The 20,913-nt window shown below is 26.8% G+C and overlaps 4 protein-coding genes across 4 annotated transcripts; 3 read left to right on the forward strand and 1 right to left on the reverse strand.

The window, feature by feature from the left end:
- Positions 1–1,887: 1,887 nt before the first annotated feature.
- LOC106685670 (uncharacterized) lies at positions 1,888–6,697 on the forward strand (the record flags this gene model as incomplete). Its single annotated transcript, XM_067048349.1, is given in 3 exon segments — positions 1,888–2,070; positions 3,061–3,180; positions 4,362–6,697. Coding segments are annotated over 3 exon segments (378 nt in total), but the record flags the coding sequence as incomplete, so codon positions are not given.
- Positions 6,698–8,826: 2,129 nt separating this feature from the next.
- On the forward strand, positions 8,827–15,287 carry sing (MARVEL domain-containing protein sing). Its single transcript, XM_014428482.2, has 4 exons — positions 8,827–9,079; positions 10,828–11,010; positions 11,082–11,222; positions 14,972–15,287. Exons 1-4 carry the CDS (start codon positions 8,957–8,959, stop codon positions 15,053–15,055), a joined length of 531 nt encoding a protein of 176 aa, XP_014283968.1. The 5' UTR covers positions 8,827–8,956; the 3' UTR covers positions 15,056–15,287.
- Positions 11,948–13,978, forward strand: LOC106685671 (SRR1-like protein). The gene has a single exon (XM_014428481.3). It carries the CDS (start codon positions 11,984–11,986, stop codon positions 12,920–12,922), a length of 939 nt encoding a protein of 312 aa, XP_014283967.1. The 5' UTR covers positions 11,948–11,983; the 3' UTR covers positions 12,923–13,978.
- A 1,933-nt stretch (positions 15,288–17,220) lies between the features above and the next one.
- On the reverse strand, positions 17,221–18,700 carry LOC106685668 (zinc finger HIT domain-containing protein 3). The gene is made up of 3 exons (XM_014428479.3): positions 18,494–18,700; positions 18,280–18,425; positions 17,221–17,532 (listed from the first exon to the last, which is right to left on the reverse strand). The coding sequence occupies exons 1-3, from the start codon at positions 18,568–18,570 to the stop codon at positions 17,333–17,335; spliced, it is 423 nt and encodes a 140-aa protein (XP_014283965.1). The 5' UTR covers positions 18,571–18,700; the 3' UTR covers positions 17,221–17,332.
- Between the last annotated feature and the right edge of the window lie 2,213 nt (positions 18,701–20,913).

The raw sequence follows: 20,913 nt of genomic DNA on the forward strand, positions 1-20,913 counted from the left end.
TCCAAACTCTCCGTTTCTTGTTTATATGTTTGTATACCCTAGATTACATTTGGGCACTTCCATTGCCCCTTTTCTGATGAAAATACCTACAAATTCGGTTCTTATGGATTTTTTCTTAGCAGAACAATGCCTTAAAAGTGGGTATGAATTTCATTTATAATTTCGGTATTTTCAAAATTTTTTTTTGTGCTTTTCAAGGTCCCACATACCTTTTTCAGCCTCCTCTAAACTTAAGTTAAGAGGTTCAAAATTTGTGTATGAATTCATTTGGTATTGACCAAATGTCTTTTGTGGTTCTAGATATTTTTCTTCCACCCCTGGAATTTTTTAAGATTTTGCTCTTGTCTACTAACCATCTAAATGTATATAATAAATCGTTTTGAACTAAAAGAATCTTTCAAAAAACATCTATACCAATAATTGGGTTACATCAAAATATTGAAAAAAAATAGAATGCACAGTTTTTACAAAACGATGATCTATACTTCCCTTGAAGGTAGTTTTAAATGATACTCTTAGATCATTTGCCAAATCCAAAAAATACTCATGAATCATATTAGACAATAATTTCTCAATCTGCATATTAATCTAAAATTAGAAAACAACAAAGAAAATAATGTACAAAACGTTTCCATATTTTAATAAAAAATCAAAACTATCTCCAATAAATAAATTAGTAACCCAAAAATCAGAACTAAGACCTACAATAATATATGTAAGCTTCACATGGAGCTTTACTAATTTAACCAACTAAAAAACTACAAGTATTCCAAAATAAATGTCAAATAATTGTTTACAACTATTCATGTTAACCAAGAATTCCTAAGATGCAATAAGAATTAAATATAAACACCCTACATGAATTCATATACAAATTGACTCATTATTACTTTCAATCTTTCTAACTCTTTAAATGCTTTAATAACTGAAATAGGACATTATATTAAAAGAACGACCCATAGATATAAGCATAAACAAATTAAACATATACTACTGTCAAAATCATCAATACCAGTCTATATTTAATTTTATTTCAATACTGTTTTGGGTTTTTTTTCTCTTCCTGTTTATTTTTCACCAAAATATAACAAATAACTCATATATAATAGGGATCAAAGAAAAATGAATTGTACAAGGGTGTATCTAGAAGCATTGTATTATTTATTGTACTTATTAATATTTATGAAATAAAAACTTTTCTATTAAAACTAATAATAAAACTCAAATAGTAAATTGGTGTACTATTTTTATTTGAGCCAACATTTTGCCCCATGTTGCAGTCAGGGCTAATAAAGATACAAACACTTGACAAAGGTATACAATGAAACGTAAAATTTAATAAGAAAAATTAAAGGTTATAAACGATAAATGAAAACAGTAATAGTAACAGATAAAGAGAAGAAATATTAAAGAAAGTACAAATTAAGAGATGAAAAGGGATAAGAATTGTCTTGTTCATTTTCATTTGATTTTATTCTTATCCCTTTTCATCTCTTAATTTGTACTTTCTTTAATATTTCTTCTCTTTATCTGTTACTGTTACTGTTTTCATTTATTGTTTATAACCTTTAATTTTTCTTATTAAATTTTACGTTTCATTGTATACCCTTGTTATTTTCCACTAATTTTTTTTTTTGTACTTATGTCAAGTGTTTGTATATTTTTTTAGCCCTGACAAAGCCCTGCAACGTGGGGCAAAATGTTGGCTCAAATAAAAATAGTACACCAATTTACTATTTGAGTTTTATTTTACCGCACCCGGACCAAATTCCATTTATAAATTCAATAATATTTATAATAGTAGCTTTATATTATTTTATTAACATTTACTGCATAATTATTCAATTAGAACCTTAGAGCATCAATTAACAATTTGTATTTTAATAGGTAATTGGAGGTGTAGCTCTAACCCTTATGAGTATCTACATTAATGACTACTATAGCCGATATGGTCTTCCAGAACAGTTCTTCCTCGCAGCAGTGACAACTGTTTTTGTAGCCAGTTTTTGTCTACTATTATCTTGTTTGCTGTCGTTATCAACAGCAACCATCATTGCTAAAACAATGTTTGTAAGTAGAAAAATATATCATGTTGCTTATTAAAAAATTATTTTTACTTTCAAGTATAATTTTATATATGAGACTAGTAAAATAAATAAACTGCAACTTGAGTCCCAAAACACTATATTTGTTCATGTGTGATCTAATAAACCTTGTGCAGTTCCTGAAAAGAGAAAAGAAGTTACAGTTCTAACCTTTGCAATGCATTAAGAATTTTTTGTAGTTTTACTATATAATTTTATTTTTCAAAATATAGAGTAGCTTAATTAAATTTATCAAAACTATTTTGTCACAAAAGGAAAACTATAACTGTTAACTAGATTAATAACTATTCAATTTTTTTAAAAAAGTAAAACAATATTTTTATTTTATTCACTTCAATTAGAGAAATGAGTTTATTATTAGTTTTCTTTTCTTTAATTTTTTTTTTAATAGCTTTAAATTTTTATTTTATTTTTTATTAAATGGAGTAGCTCAGTCAGATAGACATCGGACTCCTAACTATGAGTCTGGTTAAGTCAAAAATTGAATTTACATCATCTATGGATTTATATCATCTGTGGATGGAAGACCCATGCCTAGGACAGATTCAGTGACAATGATTATTATAGTTAAATTTTGGGGGGATAATGATTTGTTGTCTTCCTAGGCAGAGTTCCGATTAGTAACAGTTGATAATTTACTGATTACTGATTAATAGATAAAGTAAATTATAGAAAGCAAATCAAAGTGTATGAGTAATTATGAACTACTGATCACTAAATTTGTAAGACATCTTTCACTGTCAACATGATGAGCCAAGCCAGTTCTCTTCAATAGATATTTTGATTTATGAATTTTTTGTTTATTTATCACTAGAATTTGATTTTAAAATCCAATTAGTGTTTAACAAATTATTTACTGTTATCTTATTAAATTATATGAAATAATTATGCTTATATACATCAGTATTCTTAGCTTTATATTTATTTTAACTTCTAATTTGATCATTGTTTTTAGGAAATTGTGTACCACATAGTAGCGTTCATGTTGATATTATCTGCATCTATTACATTCTTAATAGAACTGAATGATCGGGGTCAACGTTCCTATAATTACAAGCCATTTTTTAGTTCAGTTGTAAGTACAAATCTTATTTATTTATCTCATTATCTTTGTGTTATATAAGTTATAAATGAGTATTATTTAATATTTATTATATTTTTACATATTAATAAGGTATTACACCAAATTTTTCAAATCTAAGTGTTTGAATATTTTAGGAATAACATTTCTATTCAATAGGCTTTATTATTACAATATAACTTGCTCATAAGAAACTTTGTTTTAAAGAAGTCTAGGATGAAAGGCTAGTTGAAAGGCGGATCACCATTTTAAATTTTCCCAGTTTTAAGAGGTAACACTTCAGATATAAGAAACAAAAATAAGTTGGGATTACTTCAATAATGAGACTGACTTAGAAAACAATTGTTAAGAAGAAGGAGAAAAAAGCCTTAGGGATTATATTCCGGGGTGGGGGGAGGGAAGGAATTGAGACTGATGCCACAACAAGTGAGATTCCAAACAATCCAAATGATAGTGACATCATTCAAAATATTTCAACAAACAAAAATTACGACAATGATAATGATGGGGATAAAGTCGAGGAAGAGATACAATCCTAATAAGAGGTAGCCTAGAAATGCCAACATCGCATTTGAAACTATGAAATCATTATGTGAATACCAGCCTTATAGAAGAATTTTTCCAAAAGTTCCATAGACTAGAACACACTTTTCGCAAAGTAAGAGGGAAAAAAATTACTTACTTTTTAAAATAAATAAATTCATAATTATGTATGTGTTTGAAATGTTGAATATATTAAATACAATTGTTTACTAGAGATCATTTAGATTGTATGATAATCATAATATTAAACATCATATCATATACCATATATTTACAATCCTAAAATTGTAAAGTGGTGTGAACTCGGTATGCATGTTCTATGGCATCATACAAGAACTTTTATTCTGTTATTCGTTTGTTCATTTTGTTTTGGTTATTTAATACCATAGTTCCTTTTTCATCCCAGATGATCATGTGATGATAAATAGATGTTCCTGATGATGGCATGATTGTCAGATTGTTATCTTGATAGTAAATTAATTATGGTTAAATAATCTTATGTATAATTCCTTTTAAAAAATCTAAATGTGATGTGGTCCACATGAATCTTACTAGGCCACAATTTTAGTTGAGTTTGACTCACTTGGCAGTTGGATTCATCATAAATATAATGTTATTTTTTTAATTTTTAGATCTTGGGTCTCATCCTATCCATTCTCTACTTCTTGAGCACAGTTTTAGCCTTCAGGTCTTACAGAGGATTGTAAATTTATCTACTAAAGAAAAGAAATATTGAAATGAAAATTGTGCTTACCACAGTGTTCCCTGTTTCTATGAAGCTACCAAAATGCTGGTCAATTTTGCAATAGCTTTAAGAATGTGAAAGATCTAGTTTTAAATTGTGCATTGTATGTCTATAAAAACTATATGTAATTATTTTGTTGAAAGAAGATTGCATGAATAATCCCTCCTAAAAGTAAGATTATCAAATTAAATTTTAAATCTGCCAGTACTTTCAATGCCTTTGATCTTGGTTCTCTGGCCGTTCCTCTTGAGTACAAGCATCGCTGAGTCTGAAAGTTGAATAGCTGATGTGACCACTTGCAGATTTTAAAAAATTAAAATTATAAAGAAGGTTAAACAATAATCATTAATTTTTACCTTCAATGAGAATATCTTCAAAAGATGTATACATTACCCAGGGATATGAAAAAATGAAGTAAAATAGTAATATAATATTTTTTTTATTTTTTTTTAATGCTATGTAATATATTACAAAAAGTTAAGAAACAGTATACCTTAGAGGGTACTTTATTTTGTGTAAGTTTGATGTACTTAAACATGTCAAGTATGTGGAAAATTCAGTGATCATCATTTTAAAAAAGCATGAATTAATTTGAATGACTTAATTTATACAGATATAATTGGATTGATGGCATTTATTAATAAATTTAACATTACATATGAAACCATCACCATTGTTAGCTTAGTAAAACTAACCATATTAATCTAGAATATTTCTGACTCTAAATGTGGAATTAGTCTTTTTATTATTATTTCCAAGTAATGTTAAATTCTTCCTGTAAAGTTATCATACATTGGCCAGAAGAATTTATACTTATAATAAAACACTGTATGTAATAACAACACTGAGTTTTGAAAACAACAATTCTGACTGTCGATCTACTCTTTCTAAAAAATGTATTGTTAATAACAAAAATTATTGTGTTAACTTATTTTTGTAAAAACTAAAAGTACTGTATTTGGTAAAAATCAATTTTATAAACGATAAACATATATTATTTTTATAACATCTTAGAAACTATTGAAGACTCACTGACTTCCACTCAAATAGAAAATAATCAATTTTCATTAAGTTATACTTTAAATTTTTATTACTAGCCTTTGTAAAATAAATTATAAAAAATTTTGTTCTTGTTATATGTAATTATTTATTAATATAAATGAGCTTTGGTATTTAAGTTATTATTAGCAACTAGATATCACTATAAAGTTTTAGATTGTAAAGTACTGTTCGTAATTAATTTCAGAAAAAATTGTTTTCAGATATTTCTTGTAAATATTACATTTGGGATAATAACTTATCACCAGCACATAATCCCAGAGGGTCCAAAATGCATTTGGTTTTGTCTGTCTTCCATGGCATTTTTACGACAAATTATTTTAACAAAAACAAAGTAATCCATTTAAGGAAATATGAGGAATTAAATCATTATAAAGTTAATTGTTAGTTCCTCAAGAAAATTTATTAGCTTCTCCCATTTAGTCTGTTGAGAAATTAAGTTTATTTTTTAATATAATTTTAGATATACTCAATCAATCCTTTAATTGCTTAGGATTGTATAAGTGCTGTATTTACTGTTGCTTGGATCTTGAAGCTTTAGGTTGTTCATTTCAAATTCTAGATCATTTAAATTTGTTAGTTTCATTTTATATAAAAATTGTACAATTAGGTTAATTTGATTCTCACATTAATAATCTTATATAACTCAGGTACTGTTTGTTTTGTGTCAGACATCAGTAGAGTATTTATCTGTCCGACATTAGCCAACAAATCCACTAGTTCATTGGTTAAAAACTACTTGGGGATTTTTTATCTTTAGTACAAGCTTAGAAAACAAAAAAATCGAAAACTGCAGTAATAAATTATTTTTAATACAGATTCTCAACACAAAAGCACATTACAAACAGATTCTCAACGCTACCTGCTCTTTGGCACTATGGATGTTATACCCTTTTAGAATCAAACACATATTGTTCCTTTGAAAATATTATTGTTTTAAATTTACTTTTCCAGATTATTGATTCTCTTAGCTGCTTTTATAATGATTAATCTAGGACGGAAAGCATAAGTGCTAAATGTTATCTTTAATACCTTGTTTTTATTATTTATACTATTAATTTTTATGTTATACATTTTGTATATATTTAATGTTTTGAATATTTCTGCTATGATTGTATGTGTGAATATATTTGCTATTTTCTTAAGTAAATTTGTTTTTGATAATTCTTGAAAACCATTTCTAATCCTTAACATTTAAATTATACATATGGGGTTTACTTTTTAATAATTTAATAGCTTATTCATTCATTGTTACTACTAATGTAGATGTATATCTTACAAGGAGAGGCTACGTATGTGAGATCACCGATTTCACATGTGTATCTCTGATATTCTGCATTTGCTGAACATATATTCAATAATATTATATATCAATCGATTTGGTTTTTCATGTAGAATAAGAACAAAAGATTTATTATTGTATTTAAATGTATTAAAAATTACAAAAATCAAAACATTCTTTCAGTAAATTAGTCCATTTTTTTTTTTAAACAAGTCAGATTTATTTTTAGCGTCTTATGAAATCCTTAAATATGAAATTTCATATAAATCAAAAATTAGAAATTTTAACTAAATTAATAAATAAATCAAATCGAACGTTATTATGACTGTTGGAAAGCTGAATTCTTTGTATAAACTCACTCTTCCAACAGATATCAAAATCTTTATACCTTTTTATGGAAGAAAATGTAGTCCCAAATAAAGAAAATTGTCTCTAATATTTTATTTTATATCTTTGTTTCTAATTTGTTTACATAGTTTTAGTTTGTAATATTTTGTGCAGTTTAGATGGCCTTAAACCACTCATAAATTTTGAGTAGATCAGTGGTCATATTGAAGTTAATGTATTTTTTGAAAAAAAAAAAAAAAAGTGTAGACCCTAGTAAGCCAAATTTATTTTTCCAATTTCTATGAAAATCATCCAAATTTAACAGTTTTTTGAGGTGTGAAAAACAAATACTAACTTTATTTCTCAAATAAAAAATATTACTTCACTTTCCTGGCCGTCAGTCTAGATTTTTTCAGTAGTGTTCTCTTATTATAGCAAAGAGGGGTCCTCCCATCGATTTGTTTTTTGACAAATTGTTGAAAAAAAATTATAACAATTGTATTAAATAAGTTTAAATATATTCAAAATCAAATATTCTTTTATTGCAAAAAGCAATTAAAAATAGAAACAAAATAAAACCCTTTCAGTTCTTTATTTTCTTTATACTGTAAAATCTTTAAATCAACCATCTTATTTATATTTAAATTTAATTATTAAAAACAAGGTTATGATGAAACCTGTTGATTAAAAGTTTAAAAAAAGTATTGTATACGTGTAAAATTAATTATAAATTTTATTTAATATAATATCTATTTAAAATTGATGATTGGTTGGTTAGCTAAAAATGATTTTTTATTGTTATAACCAATCTAATGAATTTAATCAGCCAATTATGATATCTATTTATCATAATTTCATTTACTTAATTATTAACTGGATTCTAATATATTGTCTAAGATATAATTTTTTTTTTTAATTCATAAAATTGAAAATCATGTAATTTATATGAATGTATAGCTTTCATGACATTCAATTTTGAGAATAGATTTGAATTTTGATTAAAATAACTATCTACATTCAAAAGTCGGACAGTGTTCCATTATTACCAATTATACTTTATCTGAAATCAAAAAATGATTTTAAAAAAACAATCAAATAAAGAAAGTTATGAAGTAAGACATAAAATAGTAGGTGCAATTCTGTACAAGTTTTAAAAGAAAATTATAAAAATAAACAAACTGGCTTTTATGTTGTTTTTGTCTGATTAATCTTGAAATTATTATTTGGAATTATCATCTTAATCTACTATCTCACTCCTTATCTTACTTCTAAGTTAAAAGCTTAATCCATTGTTTACTAAGCATTCTTAATTTTAGAGAAAACATTTTTTTTTATTAACATTTATTTGATTAAAATCAGTCAAATATTTTTCATATATTTCCTAATTAGTTTAGCTTTTTTTTAAAAAAAATTATGGAATATTTATTTTTACAATCTTTCTATTATTTTCATTTTGAATTCATTATTGTGCCAAAGAGAATGTTTACCTTCGTCAATATAAAATCTATGCCTTTTTTTTGTACTATAATGCTTTGTATTTATTTTTTATTAGAAATATCTTTTCATAATTTATATTAAATTTTAAAAAAATTGAAGAGCTGGATTTACCCTAATCCTTCCAGACTGAGTCTATTTTGATTCATGATAGAGGAAGGAGGGTAGGGGACATACACTCAAGAATAGCTCAGACAGCTTGTGGACCTACAGTCAATGTCCCTTAGCACATGATCGTTCATAGTCTTATATATTTTAAATATTTTTTTTAAACTTTCAATTTTATATAAAGTAAATTTCACATAGTTGATAAAACCACTATGAACGTGCCTGTGAGGAGAATCAAAGTGCCAAGTTCTTCAGGTATAGGTTGTGGATGTTGTAAGTGTTTACATCTTGGCTTCTTACACTCATCACATGGAATGTTCAAGATAATAGAAATGGTAAGAGAGTATTTTATATATACTGTTATAAGTTTAATTGAACCTCAAATCGACAATAACATTCAATCGTTTCTGCTGATTTACTAAGATCATTCCATAAATCCATTTCAGTTTTTACTAAAATGTATTTTATTAAACATTTTACATCAATAAATCCCAATAATAATTTTATTTGTTTCAAGCAAATAATATTTTTAAAACTATATGAACGTATTTTATGATAGTTTAAAAATAAAATCAAGAAAGATTGTATTAATAAAAATGTATTTGTAAAAATAAATAATGTACTTATTAAATAGGAGAAGAATATCAGTTATTATAATACCTTATTTTGTTTAGTCTTTAATTAGATAATTCCTGCCTGCTGTATATTATGCATATATGACCACATTTATACCACAGAAATATGAATTTTATAAATTAGGTATGTACAGTTGAACTCTGTTTAACCGTTTTTGTGGACACTGAGACATTGCCGGTCCAGCGAGTGAGCCGGTCATAATAATAAATGAAAACATTAGGTAATTGTTTCCATCAGCTTAAAGACGAATTCATAGTCAAATATATTCTAAGACGAATTCTTAGTCGTTTATGAAAACATTATTTATAAATAACATACATATTTCGATATAACTTTCTTGACACATCGATAGTACAATTGTAATTCAACAGGAAATGATCTACAAAGTATTTGTTCCGAGTAAGTAAAGTCGAATTTATGTTGTTAAATTTAATATTTTTTGAAGATAAATACTTCATTTTTTTTTTTTTACATTTAAATTAACTAATAACGTCGTTTTCAGTATCAATTAAAGCTTTTGAATCATCATGAAACTAAACATGATTGTTTTGACTGAATACTTCTGTTAGAAAACTGATATTTAATTTTATTGAACTAACCGCTGCCCCTTATTCAAACGATCGAGAACAATTTGCTCAATCTTATCGAATTTACTCTCCCTCCGAACTGAAAATAGGTCCGTTCCAACACGAGTCAAAACTACCATCAAACCCGTAAGGGCAAGCGCAGTACGATTTTCCATTCCAAATCCTTTACCTCCAAAGCGTCTATCAATTCGTTGATAGTTTTGAATTGTGTTGTAGCAAGCATAATATCTCTGTTTTCTCTGCAAATAAATATTTTATAAAATATATTAATAAATATTTTATAATATACATCAGAATTTAATATTATATATTAATGGTATTTTACAATAGCTAGCTAACTTCCTCGAAAGTTATTTCATTTTAGAAATAACTTATGGCAGAGCTCTGAAACCGTACTACTGTAAACTAAACATGAAAGAGTTACTATAATAGTTACAAAAATAACAGTTTTCGATATTGACCACTTTACAATTAAACCTTAAATGGTAACACGAGAAGCAGTTCCAATAACTGGGAGGGGCGAAATCTCTTTGCCCGGGCACAAGAAAAGTATAGGAGTAGACTAAAAATCAGAGTAAATTATATCACATAATTGTATCACCCTCTAATTGTGTAACCTTATTTATAAAAAAAAAAAGAGTACACTAAATATTGAATGGGAAGAAGGAGAGACTGTTGTATTATTCCAGACCAGCCTCGCTAAAGGCGGTCCTGACGGGGAAACGCCAATATGCGCCAACTGCTTTATTTTAATTTCGATTGTTGATAACAAACATCCATTTTGTTAGAAATGAAGATAAAACTGGTTTGAGTTTCTAAGAATACCCCATGACTACAAATAATTTTTGTTTCCTTTCTAGATCCTAGGTGGTTTGTGTCAGACTATGTTAATGAATTTCGGACCTGCTCAAGCACAACTAATTGGCATGTCTTTTTACTCGCTTCTCTCGGCAAATGCAGCAGCTACCTCTGGTGTGACACTGTTGTTGATATGCTACGTTTTATCAGAAAATACCTACAACCTAATAAGAACATCGATATTTGTAAGAATATAGATTTTTAAATAAATACAATCATCAGTTATGTTCACTAATTATTTTAAAACTCTTTACAGGAAATAATCTTTAATTTGAGCGCTGCTTTTTCATACCTCAGCGCTTCGACATTCCTATCGATAGCTGTAAATTTGTATCTCTATCCTGTCTATTTGGTGACTATGGGGTTTATATCTTACCCCGCAATGATTGCTGCTTATGTAAGTAGAAACAAATCACCAGAATAATCAAATGATGATAATTTGTATTAGTTGGAAAACAAAACGTGAATAAATGAATGTAGTTCTTTAAGTTCTGTAAGTTGCTTCGTTGAGTTATGGAATACAATATAGCGATATTGTATGCGCAGCAGTGGGTTTGCATGAATAGTGACACATTTGGCAAAAAAATAATACTTTATTTAACGTATTCTAAAGTTGTATACTGTAGCTACTTTTTGACAACCCTAATAGCTTTGGGATAGTCTATAGAGGACCCACAGCAGAAAAAGAAACCCCTGTCTAAGTTATCTTTGAAGTACACCTTTTTCAGAATAAAACCAAAACTTTTTTTTGCCAGATTTGCCACTCTCCAAACAAAGTAGCGGTATTGTATGACATAACTCAACTAATTACTTTTAAAAATATATTTTATGATATTAAATTCAAAAAGTGATAAAGGCGACAAATATTAATACTGTAACAAAATAAATAAAAATTTTGATGTTTTGTTTAATCAAAAATGCTTTTTACTAAGTCATGAAAAACATTTTGTTTATGTTGTATTATTTACTTTATTAACGGAATTTTATAATCTCAGGGTTTACACTTACTCATTTTATAAATAAAATTGTTTTTTAATCAATAGGTACATGAAAAATCAAAATTTATTAAATAATCAGGTGCATTATTGCACAGGGACACACCAAAGGTTTATATTTTATTAGAGATAGTTTTTCAATTAACCTCTAGGTGAATCGTTGATGGGTGGAGTTTGTGTCTACCTCTTTGGTCTATTTTTGTTTTGGTCACCATCAACCTTCCTCCAAGCCATCAACAAAGGAGAAGAGAAGGTTATCGAAGTGCTTGTGTCTATTTTAATCTTTATGTCTTTCACGTTAGTTTCTTATAAAAAAAAGAAGCATAAGAAAAAATCGAATCATGAAGAATACTTTATCATGTACGATGTATTGTCCACCTCATATCGCGATAGGCTAACCCAGAAAATTATGAATGCAAAACATGAGATCATCACTACAAATATTTTTGCAGCAACCAAGTCATCTATTGAACAGTCTCTGACACATTTAAGCAAGAACCATATCGAGGATATAGTGTGTTATGGTCTAGGGAATTTCTCTGAATGTAAGATCGCATTATATCAGCTAGCATTACTTTTGGCCCTCCAGCAGTGTTATGACTGTGAAGTGTTATTATATGATCCTCAGTTCAAAGAACTGGAAGAAGATATACTCATGACAGAAAAATGCAGTTTGATAGCTTATAACGAAAAAGGAAAACGTAAAGTAGATAAAACGACTCTGTTTTTCTTACCACATTGCCCAAATAAACTTTTTAATAATATCATCAGTGCCAATTGGGGTTTGGGTCTGCACAATTGCGTGATTATTGGGAATAGATTTTCAGAAATTATGGCTGGTAGTCCAGACAGAGAACTTCAAAAGCATTTGCCCTACTTGTATTTTATAGGCCCTTCTATGGTGGAGATTGAAATACCTAATAATTTCAAATACTCAGATGTCTTCAACGATATGGCTGTTCATTCTTTTCCTATAGAGAAATTGCTCATTGCCGATGAGCAGTTATGGAAAAAGACGTTTGAAGAAACAGAAGATGAATCTTTGGAATTAATTACAAAGTCTGTTAATAACATGAAGTTGGAACCATCTTTTCCTCTATGAACTGTGTTTTATTTGTTGTAATTTATCATTTTTCGAATGTATGTTGTTTTATGTTATGGATGGCATAATACTGTCAGCTAATTGAGGGCTTGTTCCTAAGTTGTATCTTGATTTAAGTTTGTTTGTGAGATATATGTTGTATTATATTTATTCTTGAATTAGAGAGTTGTTCTAAATCTTGCTACTTACAAACAACTGTACTTAATTTAACATTTTTTTTTTCCTTTGGTCATACTGCTATTATTATTATATTAGCAGTAGTATTATTAAAGCTCGCTCACAAGGATATGCCTGTAGGAAAATGAAAACAGTCCGGAAGAGGGGAAGAACTCTTACTTCTCCATACTTTACGAATAATTGAACTATAAGTGACATGTTTCTTTTTATTTTGTCGTAAAGGTGAAAATTGTTTGATGAAAATTTGAATGAAAAGAAGAATTAACTTATTCAAAAGAACTCCTATGCCTCGTTTTCAGATTTTTTTATAGCAGAAAATTTTTAATTTATCTATGTTTCCTCTTAAAAATAAACTTTTTTTTTAAAGAAATATTTCCACTTTGCATTTGTATGTAAAACGAGATTCTTTCTTAGAAATTAGTGTTTCCAATTGAGTAAGATAATTTATTTTATTCTTTTGAGTGAAGGATTGTACTTATTATGTTTATTCTTAATAATATTTATTATATTTATGTTTGTAGCAAACCTAGTTGCAATAACCGTTGCTGATAGTAATTAAAAGTATTCATTTCATCATGTTAATTGGTTAAGTTTGAATCTCAGTACAGTGCTAAGTTTTCATTTATTTATGTTTTAAAAGTGATTTTTTTTAGAAGTTTTATTTTTTTTTATTCATCCCTAACCATAATTTGGTATACTTGAATCCTACTTAAGGAGCAATAATATTAGTTACATAATAAAATGGATCTAAGTAGTTCATGATATATAGAATAATATTGGATAAGCACCAGTTCAGGAACATTTGTAATCTTTATACAGTAAATTAAAATATTTTTGTATTTTGTGATTGCTATATAATAAATTTAAAATTGAAAATTATTTATCTTCCTTTTCTAATTTGATCATTTATTAAGTTACAACCATATTCTTAATAATATTCAGTTGGCAATTTTGTAATATGAGGCTATCTATCAACTATTCATAGTAAGAAATAAATTGGTTTCATTTTTCAATTTATTTATTTATTTATTTTTTATGAATAAGTTTACCTAATACTATGTGATGGTTACAGTATCCAAAACAGGTTGTGTAAAAGGAAACTCAAGTATCACTTGAAGTAAATTGATATGTATGTCAAAATGCTTCTCCGAGTGAGCTCAACTATCTTTAGACAAAAACATCACTCTCGTTTATAATATTTGACTTGCAATGAAACGAATAGGAATTTTTCCAAATAGGCACCAAACATATTCCACGGATAATAAAATACAATTGTAGTAAAAAAAACGTATAAACTTGTTATTTATGAAACGTGAAAATTTTTATAAACAGATGTTCCAATTAAAACGGAGGTAATAGTAAGACATGATTTAAATATTACCTTCATAAAGTAAATTCTGTCCAATCTGTAGAAGATAAGGGTCTCACACATAAAGAATATGTTCAACTTTTTGAAAAATAAAATTGGGAAGTTTTATGATCTATTTACTATTTTTTGCTCAACCAATTTATGACAGGCATTATATAAAACAGTTTTCATATTTCTCTTGTAGCTGATAGATGTCTTTTTAAATATTATAATTAAAATGATAATACCGCTTATTTTTAATTAAAAGATGTTATAAATCTGATTATACATTCATTCTAGAACAAATGTTTATACAATGATTTGACCCCCTCGATTCCCTCCTTATCCGCAAAGCAATGGCTTCAATCAATAGAAGTTATTACGTAATTATCAATCAAGTAATAAATTATTTCATAGGAATTCACTTTATATTTATGTAAAATTTGATGAGTATATTATTTATAATATATTAGAATAATAATATATAATAAAATAATTATAATTCTTAAATTTGATTTTTTTAGACCATAGGATTTGCTTTAGGAATAACCCATGCAGTTGACGCTTACCATGCTTATCGACACTATAAAGGATTTCCCACCAACTAAACCTATCTGTGCTAGCTGATGAAAAAGAAACTCTGAAACAACATTGTCATATTCAACATTTAATTTGTATTAATCATGTATCTTGGATCTTTATTAATTTCTCTTCAAGTTATGACACAAGAAATGGTTGGATTTTCATTTGATTATCTTATAAATAAAAAAGAGGAAAACAAATTTTCATTTACTTTTACAATATATTAACTTTTTATTTTAATTAATAAAGTTATCAAAATTAAAAGTTTGTTTTTATTTTAACTAACAGTTATAAAAATTGAAAGATTTTTTTTGTTTGTTTTAGTTTACTTTTAATTTATAAAAATTTACTTTTCTTGATAAATTATGTTTACATTGGTTTATATAAACGTAAAACAAGGAAATGAATATTTTTAACAAAAGTATTATAGTAACTTATACTATGTATATATTATTCTGTAATATAAGAATTCTATAAAGTAAAAATAATTCCATACTTATTATTTAAGTATCAAAACCTACGATTAAAAAAAAAAAAAAAATCAAAATCTAAGATTTAGTTATTGTAAATATAATTTTAATGAAAATAAAAGGTTGTATTATTTTATTTATGTTTTTGTACAAAACCAAAAATGGTTTTCTTTTTGTTTATTTAATAAATTTTGAATTGTTATAAATAACGAGTAATTATATTCCTCAAACTGCTTATACATTAAGATTAGTTAGTAATTAAAAATATAAATTTTTATTAAGGAAATAAAAGAAATTAATAGGGAGGACATTGTTACGTATTAAACAAAAAATATCTCAGCATTTAATAAATTCTTGAGTATTAAAAATGAAAGTATTTATTTATTGATGTAAAGGAAGAGAAAGTACTATGAATCCATTAGGAGAAATGCAGTATATATTTTATTATATTGTTGGATTAAAACTGGTCAAAATGTTTTTGTAAATATTGAGCTCAGATGGTTCATAAAGCCATCCATGTTATAAAGATTTTTTTTTAGATATTACTTTAAAATATTTATAATCATGAAAATCATATTTATAATAATCATAGCTAAACAGGTAATATCATTTGTTTGATGAACGAATGAGGGTATTTATTTAATTAATACAAAATTGATTTATCTCAGTAGTTACTATAGCTTATGTGAAATCGTTATTTTATTAGATCTTTTCTTATTGATAAATGCTAAAATCAAAATGGCGATAAATTATTTACACCTTGGATATTCAAATCAACCAAACCACAGGCCATTTAATCCACTTGCTCCACACAGAAAAGTGGAAAATTTGTTTGAATCACCAAAATGTTTTTGGATTGTATTTAAATGAAAGTGTTCGTAATATGAAAAATAAAAGAAATTTTACTTCATCATAGACTAACAATTATAAGAAGACTGGGAGCTAATTATTTTGCACAAAATGATAATATTTGAAATGGTCATGTCATGATGCCACATAGCAATTATCACATTGATAAAATGTATCTTTTGTTTTTCTAATAAACAAACTACAGCCTCTGCGAGCTTTCTTTGATTATGTCGTTTAGATAAGGATTGGAAAATATTGAGCTATAAATTTTTGTGGTAATGATGGACATGATATAAATGCCCATTTTTTTTTTGTGGTGTATTTATTTTAGGTTTCCAGTAATTCTTCTGCTAAGTTTTGTTTGAAAATGTGAAATGTTTGTCCTTATAAATTGTTTAGAAAACAACATAAATATTCAAAAGAATGCAAGTTGATCACCTCCGTCAATTTCACCCATGTTTTTATTATAGTCTTAGACAACTGTTGGCTTTACAATATTTTCTTTAGTTTGTTTCAGCAAACTCTAGATTGTGCATTGTTGATAGCATGTTAACATCTTTCCACATTATTACAAAAATATAAATAATATTTTTATATTTTAGTATAGTTGCTTCACCTCATATTAATTTTTTACTTTCCAAAACTTTAGTAATTTTTCTATTATTTTTCTCTGAAACTATTTGTAATCACCTCTTTTCATTGACAGCGTGCCTAATGTGCATGGGTATACTCGCTTTGATGATCTATAACTAAGTGAAATGCGTACATATATGCACTCTTAAATATGATTTTGAAAATTAAATTTAGTTATTTTTTCTATTTATCAATAGTCAAATATTTCCAAACTTTCTCAAAAAACAAAAACAAAAAAAAACTTTGAACACATAATAAAATATTTATTTACAATAGATATAAATAAATTCAGTAAATTTTCATTTGTACAATATAACATTTAAAATATACACACAAACATATACAAGTAATTTAATCTTCATCAGATGAATAAACTTCTGGCTGGTCTGGAGGTTGGACTACTTTTAAGCATTCTGTTGCGAATTCAACAAATATGGGTTCCATCATAGCTTGAGCAATCAAATCCGTAGGATTACTGGACTTATCGATCATAGCCATGATGTGCCTTAGGTGAGGATTATTTAAGCATTCTTTGACACTTATACTATCCCCTAAAAAAAAAAATAATAAAAATAAGTTTAGAGAAATGTTGAAATCGCATGATAATTATTTATCTAAATAAAGGAGAAAAAAATGCTACAAGAATTAAAATGTTAGATTTGAATACAGTTGAGAAAAAAAAATGCAAATCTTTATTGATGTATTGTCATTACTAATGTGAATTAGGATGAGATTTATAGAAATTATAGCTATCGAGTTTTTTTTTTTTTAACACCAGCCAATATAAAATTATTGTCAACTTAACATATACTCAGATTGATGATGTTATCCATAAACATTATAGGAAGGGGGTCATCCTCTCCAATTATTAAAAAAAAACGAACAGTTGGAAATTCGAATTTTGAGAACATTGTAAACAGTAAAAATTGTGAAAAAACTATACTCAAAATACTTAATTAATGCTAATTAGAGAGGTCAGTTTTCTAAAAATGATGATTTCAGTCACAGACAAAATGAAGTCTTTTACATTATAATGTTTGAAAATTACAGTCTTTTATCTTCAACTAGGAGTCACTTTCCATGACAATATCAATATTATTCCCTTAATAAAACTAATTTCCTAAAGATTCTTCAAACAATTGAAGAAATTATTTACATACTTTCCCAATATGCTGATGCAACAATGCCCCTGGTTTTCTAACTACATTAAACTAATTACAGTTTTACAACTAAATTAAATTCATAGTGAACAAACATGAATTTATAATTTTAAGTTTAAAAGATAAGGTAAGCCTTACTGAGTTTCTGGAGCTTTTCTGGCGGCAAGGTGTCTTCAGTAGGATAAGAAATATATTTTTTTTCAATCACTTTGTTGTTCTCTTCTAGAAGAGGTGCTTTGACACAATTTTCCAGTTTGTGTTGTTGGCAACATTTGACAGAACAGCTAAAAATAATTCAAATTAATTTAAGAAGAAAAAGTAAATAATGGTAAATGAATTAGAGGTATCTTACTATGGAGTGAAACATTTAGGACACTTGTATTTAGAAATTGAATCACAGTAAGCACACACTTTTCCTTCAGTATTCATGACGAAGTCTCTTAAATTTATTCAATTTACTAAAAAACCAACACTACTTGACAGAAATATCTTAAAACTAAAACATTACACCTCCCTACGGTTGTAAACAAAGCCATGCGTACGTAATAGAGAGGTAATACTAAGGTTTTCTAAGAATGGTTTGTGCTGCTATCTATTTGGTGATAGAACTAATAGTAATGGTAATAGAACTAAACCGGCGAAAAACGATCCCGGGGGTTTTTGTTGGCGCCAGTAATCTATTCTGATGAGTATGAGAAATATAAGTAACATTTATTTATTTAATTTTTTCAGCTATTTAGTTTTTTGTATTAATAATTATTGTTTTTTTTATTAATAATTTCTATGAAATAAAATACATACATCTTGCAAGAAACATATAATGAATTACTGATAGACAATATGAAAGCAATGAGATACAGAAAACATTTGAGCCTTTTTTGAAAACTGTGGCTCAATCAAAGACATGGCTTATTCTATATTCCTTACATTAATCACAACAGATATACTTTTTTTACATTAATGATGTCATTTATCTGGTAAGATATTAACTTCAATGCCCTTGCTTAAATATTCTAAATTAATATAAAATATATGATGTATATGAAAATAAAATTTTGTTTTTTATTGGAAAGGATTAATCAGTCAGTTTAAGGGGGAAAGTAAGGTTTAATTTTTATAATTTTATAGATAGAGATTTATAAATAGGGAAAATTTTTAGTGGAGTGTTTTCATTACAAAATTAAATAGAATGGGAAAAATATGATTAGTCAATAATTACTGAGAAAAAAAATCACATTTTGCTGGTGGCTAATGCCTATATTCGGATATATTAACATTATTTTTTCTAATAAATTCACTTCTTATTTAGATAAGCAAATTATTTATTTTTATATTATAGGGTTGAGTAATAAAAAAATCATTAAAGCCAATTTGATCAATGAACAAATAAATATGTCATAAACAATGGAAAATAAGTTAGGAAGAGGGCAGAAATTTAAGAGTAAATAGATTATAACATAAGAGACTGTATTTCAATCCCTATCAATTTTTAATTTTGAAAATGCTTTCTTTTATGAAGCATGTTCAATTATCTTATTATAGATATTGAGGACATACATTAATTAATTGTTAAATATGTGTAACAGCTTTTGTTTTATGCTACTTGAAAATATGAAAATTTCAGGTCTTAGATCTACCCGTTGAAGTCACAAAGCCCACAGACAGATTACAAAATTTCTTTAACTCTGTTGGGGTTTCAGAGGTTAGTATATAAATTTTCTATTTATTATTAATTCAAAAATAATTTACTTTGAACAAGTGTGATGTTTTAATTTCAAAAGGAAATTCTAAACTGCTGTGAATGAATAGGTCTTTGACATCTAAATGGTTGTTTTTGAATATATAAAACATTCTACAAGCATCTTGAGAAGTGCAGTGGTCATGGACCAACTAGAAATGAACTTAGTAGGCTTATTTTGTAGAAATTTTAGTCTGAAATTACAAGCAGTCTTTGTTTTATGTTTGTTCCATAGTTATGTCGTTAATTATTGTATAACAGGAACCATTTTGTGGCCTAGTAAATTCTAAGTTACATAGGAATCAAACCTGATGTAAGCAGGGGACTGCCTGGAATACTATATCCAATCAATACTAACAATTTACAAGTTGTTAAGCTAACTGATAATGTATTTACTTGTTTCACTATTTACATAATATAGTGAAGTAGTCTATATTGCATCATGCATAATTATCTAGTGTACACTGCATCTACCTAAACAGAAACCCAGACTAAAATCATTGCTCTTGATTAGAACCTTTACATTATCTAGTAATATATTTAAGAGAAAATTTTAAAAATTTAATGACTAATGAATGATAGTAAAATGCTTTGTACAAGTACGAATCAAGATAATTAGGATAGCTGCTTACTTAGGCACTAAACAAATGAAACGTAAATTGTACTGGGACTTTCTTGCAGGATATTCTCACAGCTTCTGTTTTTTTAAATAATTATTATTACTCCTCCCTCCCTGTTTTTATTGCAGATAATACCCAACTAAAGCTAAATGTTTCACTTTTTCTTTTCTAGTTTGTTTTTATAATATAAATGACCCATGCTTGTTGACTATATTATAGTCTACATCTCAAGGAATTCATGTCAGTGTTGTTTTAATAAAACAAAAATTTAAAAAAAAATTTGAAGAACTATGAGAAAATATTAAACTTTTCAACTAAAAACTTTAAAGTGACACATATTTATGTAACAATTATATTAATATTTGGAAGATTATTGATTGACCGTGTGTGAAGATGAAAGGAATATGGTCCGGG

This window comes from Halyomorpha halys, unplaced genomic scaffold (genome assembly GCF_000696795.3).
Source record: "Halyomorpha halys isolate HHAL.00 unplaced genomic scaffold, Hhal_1.1 Scaffold723.1, whole genome shotgun sequence".
Taxonomy (NCBI): domain Eukaryota; kingdom Metazoa; phylum Arthropoda; class Insecta; order Hemiptera; family Pentatomidae; genus Halyomorpha; species Halyomorpha halys.

Coding starts and splice junctions, on each gene's coding strand:
- sing (XM_014428482.2), top strand. CDS start 8,957: ATGAACGTGCCTGTGAGGAGAATCAAAGTGCCAAGTTCTTCAGGTATA. Junction 9,080..10,827: donor TGTTCAAGATAATAGAAATG/GTAAGAGAGTAT, acceptor TTTCCTTTCTAG/ATCCTAGGTGGTTTGTGTCA. Junction 11,011..11,081: donor TAATAAGAACATCGATATTT/GTAAGAATATAG, acceptor AACTCTTTACAG/GAAATAATCTTTAATTTGAG.
- LOC106685671 (XM_014428481.3), top strand. CDS start 11,984: ATGGGTGGAGTTTGTGTCTACCTCTTTGGTCTATTTTTGTTTTGGTCA.
- LOC106685668 (XM_014428479.3), bottom strand. CDS start 18,570: ATGAATACTGAAGGAAAAGTGTGTGCTTACTGTGATTCAATTTCTAAA. Junction 18,426..18,493: donor CCTAAATGTTTCACTCCATA/GTAAGATACCTC, acceptor AATTATTTTTAG/CTGTTCTGTCAAATGTTGCC. Junction 17,533..18,279: donor AGAAAAGCTCCAGAAACTCA/GTAAGGCTTACC, acceptor TTTTTTTTTTAG/GGGATAGTATAAGTGTCAAA.